This window comes from Hoplias malabaricus, chromosome 1 (assembly GCF_029633855.1).
Source record: "Hoplias malabaricus isolate fHopMal1 chromosome 1, fHopMal1.hap1, whole genome shotgun sequence".
NCBI lineage: Eukaryota > Metazoa > Chordata > Actinopteri > Characiformes > Erythrinidae > Hoplias > Hoplias malabaricus.
This window is the reverse complement of record NC_089800.1, coordinates 80755760-80763695: the sequence shown is the minus strand read 5'-3', so window position 1 is coordinate 80763695 and position 7936 is coordinate 80755760. Positions and strand designations below refer to the sequence as shown.

Sequence of the window (7936 nt, the reverse complement as noted above, 5' to 3'; positions counted from 1 at the left end):
TTCTGTTCCTCTGCCTCACCCTCAAACAGCCACAGTAAATGCTCTCTACAGTGGTACATCATTTGGAGTTTTTAAACTAATCTTACAGTTTTTGAGGCCATTTTTATATAGGCTGTGTGTAAGAAAGCTTTAAAAATATCAGAATAAAGATACTGGCACTATACTGAAAGACAGATTAGTGATTTTACCCTACTTCTATGAGAGGCTTGGTAAAACCACAATATTAATATTATTATTATTATTATTAATAAAAATATACATTAAATTAAAAAAAATAAAACAAAGAAGCATTTTACTCAGTTCAGTTCCTTGTGTAAATTCCCTTTACTAGAGTTTTAAAACGTTTGTTATTGTGAATTTAGTTTTTACTGAAATGTACAACAAAGAGGAATTAAGCCCTTATGTGTTTTCAAGTGTCTTGTTTTAATGTGGCCTTTGTGAATACATTAAGAAACATTTCCCAAAAAATGGCAGAATTTCGCTTGTTTAACACCAAGAAATTAAACATAAACTAACAGTCCAACGCGTTAACTTTTTTCTAAGGCGCTCACTTCAACGGCCAGCGAGTCCAAACCGGTTTGCTGTAGGAGCTGGGCCGGTTTCAGCTGGAGCGTTGCTGTGGAAACGCCGGGACTATAAATATAGTAGCTGTCGCCGCTTTACCGGCTTCATTCACTTCAGAGCCACGTTGAGAGGCAGAAAGCGGCCGGGCGAGAGTTCAGAAGAAGCAACTCTTTTCTTTCCAGTATTCTGATCTAATGGGAAAACTCTTTGTAAATGCTTTTTAAGGTACGTGATATGGAGATTTCTTTCTAACACGGCGTCCTCGAAGACGTGTCTCAGTCCCACGCCAAAGTTAACATTAGCTTAGCCGTGTTAGTGGCGAGTTCATTCATTCAGAGCACTGCGTGGCGGTAACGGTAGACCAGAAATGAGTCAGATTTTAACAGTAATTTACAGTTTATTTGATTTTAACCACACGGTATTGTGAAGAATTTAGATTCTATTTCTGAATTTCCTGGTTAGTTTTTGAGGCCTGCATACATGTGGGTCAGGTAGGAGCCAAATACATTTGTACAATCGTATCAGTAGTCCGTACCTAATAAACTGCGTAGTTATTATTAACGTGACTAAATCTCATCGACTACGTAAGTCTGTTAAACGTAATAAAAGAAATCTTAAAGACACGTGGCCGGACGAGGTTGATGCCGGCTCTTTTTCTGGCCTCGGGCGCCACGAAACCGCGTTAATGGCCGCTAAGTTTCAGCACGAATTAAGTGCTTTATTCACTTGCCTAACTTGTCCTTTATACGTAAACCAGTCTGTGCCGCTTTCACGGGTTCCTCACGGGTCCCGTTAGCTATCCTAGCTACCGAGTTTAATCCTATCTTGATTGTTTAATCTCGTGCTGGATGACCGCGCTATATCGCCCCCTTCCGGAGAGACAGACTTCTCCTGTTCGCAGCTTAGTATTATTGTGTAATATATGTCTCGCTTGTACGAAGTAGTGGCGGTAGTTTAGTGGCAGTGGTAGTAGTCTCGCTATGAGCATTACTTGACTAAAGTAAAGTTGGGTACTCTTATTTGTGAATTACTAATATTCCAGTCTTGGTTTGTTCACTGGAAGCATAGCAATTTTTGAATAAAAGAAAGATAGGGTGGTTAATGTGGCAGACATCTTTATTTGGATATTGTCCTTACAAAACACTGCATTAGTCCCACTGTTTAAAAACAGACTAAAATAAAGGGTTGTTTTAGCATTCGATGTACATCACAGCTCTAGTTAGTCAGTGTTCTTTCAATTCAGATTATCCACAGTCTGATAAGAGAATAGTGTTATCACAGTAAATATAAAATATAACCAAAAGTCCCACCTCTAATACAAACAAGCAACTTACAGCCCTTCTTTATTTCAGAATACCCGCTTGAGAAAAGCGCACACCGGCTTCTCTGCTGGCCCTGGCCTCGAGGTTTATCTGAAAGGTTTCAACTTCACTGGTGAACCGCCTTGGGTGCTCTGAACTTGACAAGTTTTAGACCATTTATAATTCCATCTCTTTCAGTCCAAGTAAGTACAACAATTTTCATAACACAGAACCAGATTTGCAGAATTAAATGAATAATTCATAGCATTAACATTTCATTTTCATTAGTTTCTGTTGAGTCAGTAATAAATAAATGATCCCATGTCATTATAAAATGGCCCATAAACATGTATTTATCTGAGGATAGCCCTTGTACATTTTGCAGCCACTGTGTCTGGGAAGATAAGGCAGAGCTTTGGCGTAGCTTCTCTGACACAAGGCTGTACTTGTCATGAACAGATAATGATTGTAGTAGGGTGTCTCTCTCAGAATCATTTGTAACACCTTGCTCCTCTTTTTGCAGTTTTCTTTTGATATCAAATCTTGAATCGTGACCATGAACACACTCGCTCCTACTGACTTTGACTTCACCTTCTTGGAGGAGGGTTTCTGTGCAAGGGACATTGTTGAGCAGAAGATCAATGAATCATCCTTATCTGTGAGTTTGTTTACCCTACCCCAAATATGTCATGTGATGTGATTGTTGGCCAATGTACCAACCGTTTTCTCTTTCATTTTGATTGTTTTATTTGGGGCTGTAGGATGATAAGGATGCCTTCTATGTGGCTGATCTGGGAGATGTCCTTAAGAAGCACCTTAGGTGGGCACGTGCCATGCCTCGTGTCACACCTTTCTATGCGGTCAAATGCAATGACAGCAGGGCTGTTGTAAAGACGCTGGCGTCTTTGGGAGCAGGCTTTGACTGTGCAAGCAAGGTTTGTTATCTTTATACAAGTTACTTGTCATGAAACTGTGAATATACTGTGAATATTAAGCAATGTACTTAACAAATCTGCACCATTTGTTTCCTCTTAGACTGAGATCCAGATTGTGCAATCTCTGGGTGTTGACCCCAGCAGGATCATTTATGCCAATCCTTGCAAGCAGGTGTCCCAGATCAAGTATGCTTCTGCCCATGGGGTGCAAATGATGACCTTTGACAGTGAAGTGGAGCTTATGAAGGTGGCTCGTTGCCATGACAATGCAAAGTGAGTACCATATACTCTTATATTTAGTGGCATTTTTGGATATATTGTAAAGTATTGTATCTGATATGGTTGTTGGCAGTGACTGACCCAGACTATCTCTGCAGGCTGGTGCTACGTATTGCTACAGATGACTCTAAAGCAGTGTGCAGACTGAGTGTCAAGTTCGGAGCCACGCTGAAGAGCAGCAGGCTGCTCCTGGAACGGGCGAAGGAACTAGGTCTGGACGTGATTGGGGTCAGCTTCCATGTAGGCAGTGGCTGTACTGACCCAGAGACATACAGCCAGGCTATTTCTGATGCACGCTATGTTTTTGACGTTGGGGTGAGTGGACCCAGACACTTCAGTGGCGTATCTAGTGATTCATACTTCACTACTGTTGTGTATTTAAAATATTAAATTATTTATTTATTTATTTTAGGCTGAGTTGGGCTACAACATGACCCTATTGGATATTGGTGGAGGATTTCCTGGTTCAGATGATTCCAAGCTGAAGTTTGAAGAGGTACTTCACATTCTTCTGTTTCCACTTGAGGAATGAATCCCCCTTCCTCCTTAAAAATGCAAGCTGCTTGTTTCAGTTGTTTTTAAATATTTTATGACGGTTCTATTTTTGCTTCTCAGATTACTGCAGTGATCAACCCTGCACTGGATAAATACTTTCCTGTAGACTCTGGCGTGAGAGTCATTGCTGAGCCGGGCCGATACTACGTAGCCTCAGCATACACGCTAGCTGTGAACATTATTGCAAAAAAGGTCATCATGAAGGAACAGTCTGGCTCTGATGGTAAGAATTTTTTTTATTTTTTTACATTTTAAATGCTATATTTTCAGAAAAATGTGCCGTTTTTCACAAATTCTAAATACATTTTACAGAGGAAGATGATGGGACCAGTGACAGAACCCTGATGTACTATGTCAATGATGGGGTTTATGGTTCTTTCAACTGCATTCTGTTTGATCATGCACATGTGATGCCTCTTCTTCACAAGGTATGTAACTGAATATGTTGGCACAACTTGATATATTGCCCTGTTTTATGAGGATGTCTGACTCATTAGTTTTGCATTGTTTTATAGAAGCCCAAGCCTGATGAGCGCTGGTACCCATGCAGTATTTGGGGTCCTACCTGTGATGGACTGGATCGCATTGTAGAGCAGTGTACTCTGCCTGACCTGCAGGTGGGAGACTGGCTGCTGTTTGAAAACATGGGTGCTTATACTGTGGCTGCGTCCTCCACCTTCAATGGCTTTCAGAAGCCAGACATCCATTACATCATGTCTCGAACAGCCTGGTGAGTGAAAAGACTTCTGATTTCAGTTATTATAATTGTAGTAAATCTTCTGTTTATATTGTACATCTCAAACACTTGAAGTATATGATTCTTGGTGTATTTCTGGATGTTTGTTGAAGTCTATCTGAATTCTGCATACTCAAGTGTTTTACTTGTCTTTTATAGGCAGTGCATGCAGCAGATTCATTCTCAGGGCATGCCAACTCTAGCAGAGGAGCAGTGCCCTGGCAACCTGCCATCCCACTGCGGTCGGGAAAGCAGCTTGGAGCTTCCTGCTAAGCCCTGTGCAACCCGTGTTCTCTGAGCCGCCACCTCACCATAGATTTGGTACAGACAAAAGGCCATTTGTTAAATGTCATTTGTAACTGGATCATGGAGAGTGACAAATTCTAATGCCCACTGTTTCTGAGGGTTAATTCTGCCAGTAGTTACACATTTTTGCAGTAATAAAGCACTGTGTCGGCTGTTTGCCCGTGCCAAGTCCATGGTGCATAGTCTCAGACTATTTTAGACGCACATGTTTAACTTTTGAATACGTTCTTGCTTCCTTTTTTATTTTATTTTATTTTTTAAATAAAATATTTCAGGCAAATTACTTGACAGGAAAATGGAGAGAGGGTTTTGCGTGTTAGGTGAAGGTCTACTGCTGTTACCCTCCTAAATATTTAAGCGGATGATGTAAAGCTATATGTATGCCTTTCAACCACTACAATGGACCACTTAATTCACAACTTCAGAGGGGCAGTTTTAAGAGGGGGGGGTAGTCTTAATGATATCTCTGATCTCCCACGCACAAAGGAGCAATACACATTCCTCCTTTGGTCCTCCTATTTTTTTTTTGGTATGCAAGTGTAATTATTGATAACAATGATTATGACAATGCATTTGAAAATGGATATGAAAGAGATGGGATTGCACTCATATTGCTTTCCTATGGAAACGTTTTTTTAATGTTTTGTATTTTGTTTTTTATAAATAAAATAGCTGTAAATGTGTATGTGTTTTTTTTGTAAATACACTATTCCTGAATTTTTAATTCTTAAGAGCATTATGTAGTTTATATCCAGTCTGCTGCATGGATTTTAAGACAAATCTAGAAAATGAAAGGAAGGTGACGGAAAAGATTTCAGGTGTAAAAGGAAGGCTTATGTCTTCTGTGCTGCTTTTGGATATTTTGACTTTTCAGACCTATGAGAGTAATATACTTTTAAAGGAAAAAGCCAGTCCAGTAAAATATCCTTCGTGTCATTTACAGATTTAACTGACATTTTGTCCCATTTTATGACAAAGCCATAGTATTTCTAAAATACTAATCAGAGAGGGGGAAAACATAAAATACAAGTTTGTAAAAATTTCTGTACAGTCGTGAACAAGTTAGGACACTCCATGATCTACCTTTTTGAACATAATTAAGCATAGACGCATTTGAGCTTCACTTCAACAGTATACAGAGACAGAGCTTATATAACTAAACAAATAAAACTGAAGAAATTATTTATAAACAAGTTGTAAGTTGTATATTTCTTGTGAGGAAAAAGGACACCCTATGCCCTAATAGTTGCTATTTCCCTCTTTGGCTTAAATAACCTCAATTAGATGTTTCCTGTAACCATCTACCAGTCTCTGACATCAACTGGGAGTTGGTTTTTCCTGTTCCTCCATGCGGAATTCTGTCAGCTGTGTGATATTTGAGGGGTTTCTTGAATGCAAAGTCCAGGCTCTGATTCGGCCGTTCCAGAACTCTCCATTTCTTACTTTTGAGCCATTCCTTGTGAATTTACTGGAATGTTTTGGCTCATGGTCCATGTCCACTTCAGCTTCAGTTTTTGGAAAGTTAGTCCCACATTGTCCTCAAGCACCCTCTGATACAGTGAATAATTCATAGTCTATTCTATGATGGAGAGCTTGCCAGGCCCCGGTGCAGCAAAGCAGCCCCAAACCATGACATTTCCACCTCCCTGATTCACGGTTGGTAAGGGGTTCTTGTGCTCAAATGCTTTGCTGGTTGTCTTCTGTTACAGTGCCCAAATAATTCAGCTTTGGATTCATCTGTCCAAAGCACATTGTTCCGGAAGTCCTGGTCTTTGTTTATGTGCTTTCTGGCCAACTTTAGTCTTGCCCTGATGTCTTTCTGAGCAAGGGTTTCCTCCTTGTGCAGTCTTTTCCTGAAGGTAGATGCGTGTACCATGACATCATCTGTGGCAAGAGCCACTTGTAGGTCTTGTGATGATATTTTAGGACTTTATGCATCTTGCAGTCTGCTCTTGTTAGGGATGGCCTATCCTGGCCATGCTGGCAGTTGGTTTAAATGTTTTCCACTTACAAATCAGCCATTGTACTGTCTAGAAATTAATTTACAATTGTTTTGAGATCTTTTTACAGCCATTCCCAGACTCATATATATATCTATAACCTTCTTTCTGAAGGCCTCAGATATCTCTTTAGATCTCAGCAGGGTGATACCACTCACTTCAGCAACCAAGGGCAAATCATATTTATGTTTGAGGTTTAAATAAGCGCCTGCTCCAATGTCCCCTTTAATGATGGCCTAATAATTTGCAGCTGATGTGGTGCATCTGTTTCTAAATATAGACATTTTAAACAGTAATAAATGTAGGGGTGTCCTACCTTTTTTCCTGTACAAGTGTACAATTTTGTTCATTACATTGTACAGTGGCGCAGCCATACAGCTCCAGGGGCCTGGAGGTCGTGGGTTCGATTCCCGCTCCGGGTGACTGTCTGTGAGGAGTTGGCGTGTTCTCCCTGTGTCCGCGTGGGTTTCCTCCGGGTGCTCCGGTTTCCTCCCACAGTCCAAAAACACACGTTGGTAGGTGGATTGGTGACTCAAAAGTGTCGTTGGGGTGAATGTTTGTGTGTCTGTGTTGCCCTGTGAAGAACTGGCGCCCCCTCCACCCACCGTGACCCTGAACTGGATAAGCGGTTACAGATAATGAATGAATGAACATTTTACAGCTTGTGTTTATAAAAAGTTTAAAACTTTTTCACATGAGTGTATATATATATATATGCATACACAGTGTTTAAATGTTAAGTATAAATTGTGTATAAAAATGTATACACTTTTCAACACGCATATAATTCATGTCCTTAACATTTATATATGTACACAACTAGTCAAATGTTTGGACACGCACACTATTTCCTTTGTTTTGGGCCATTTTCCACATTGTGAATGTACAGTAACAGTCAACATTTTGGACACATTTCATTCAGTGGCTTTTCTTTGTTTTTTCATTATTTTCTACATTTTAAATGAATATGGAAGACATATTCAAAACTATGAAGGAACACATGGAATTATGCCGTAAACAAGAATATGTTTTATACTTTAGATTCTTCAAAGTAGCCACCTTTTGCCTTGATGACAGCTTTGCGCACACTTGGTGTTCTCTCAATCAGCTTCATGAGGTGGTCAAGATAATTTGTAGAATTGAGAAATAAAATTGAGTCTGACCCTAAATCTATTTTGAGGGGATTGGTACAATGCACTCTGGCCCCAAAAGAGTGGAGTGGCTAGTTCAATTATGGGTGTGTCTGAAGGAGTCATGTGA

The 7936-nt window shown here is 40.0% G+C and overlaps 1 protein-coding gene across 1 annotated transcript; it reads left to right on the top strand.

Moving 5' to 3' along the window:
* The first annotated feature begins 636 nt into the window (after positions 1-636).
* On the top strand, positions 637-5374 carry odc1 (ornithine decarboxylase 1). Its single transcript, XM_066684746.1, has 11 exons — positions 637-789; positions 1917-2068; positions 2389-2523; positions 2627-2800; positions 2901-3073; positions 3178-3394; positions 3492-3575; positions 3695-3857; positions 3947-4062; positions 4150-4364; positions 4530-5374. The coding sequence occupies exons 3-11, from the start codon at positions 2422-2424 to the stop codon at positions 4666-4668; spliced, it is 1383 nt and encodes a 460-aa protein (XP_066540843.1). The 5' UTR covers positions 637-789; positions 1917-2068; positions 2389-2421; the 3' UTR covers positions 4669-5374.
* Positions 5375-7936: the final 2562 nt, after the last annotated feature.

Bases quoted from the DNA above. Each gene is read 5' to 3' on its own strand.
- odc1 (XM_066684746.1), top strand. From the start codon at position 2,422: ATGAACACACTCGCTCCTACTGACTTTGACTTCACCTTCTTGGAGGAG. The intron at 2,524-2,626 runs GTGAGTTTGTTT...TTGGGGCTGTAG, and splicing joins TCAATGAATCATCCTTATCT to GATGATAAGGATGCCTTCTA. The intron at 3,395-3,491 runs GTGAGTGGACCC...TATTTATTTTAG, and splicing joins GCTATGTTTTTGACGTTGGG to GCTGAGTTGGGCTACAACAT.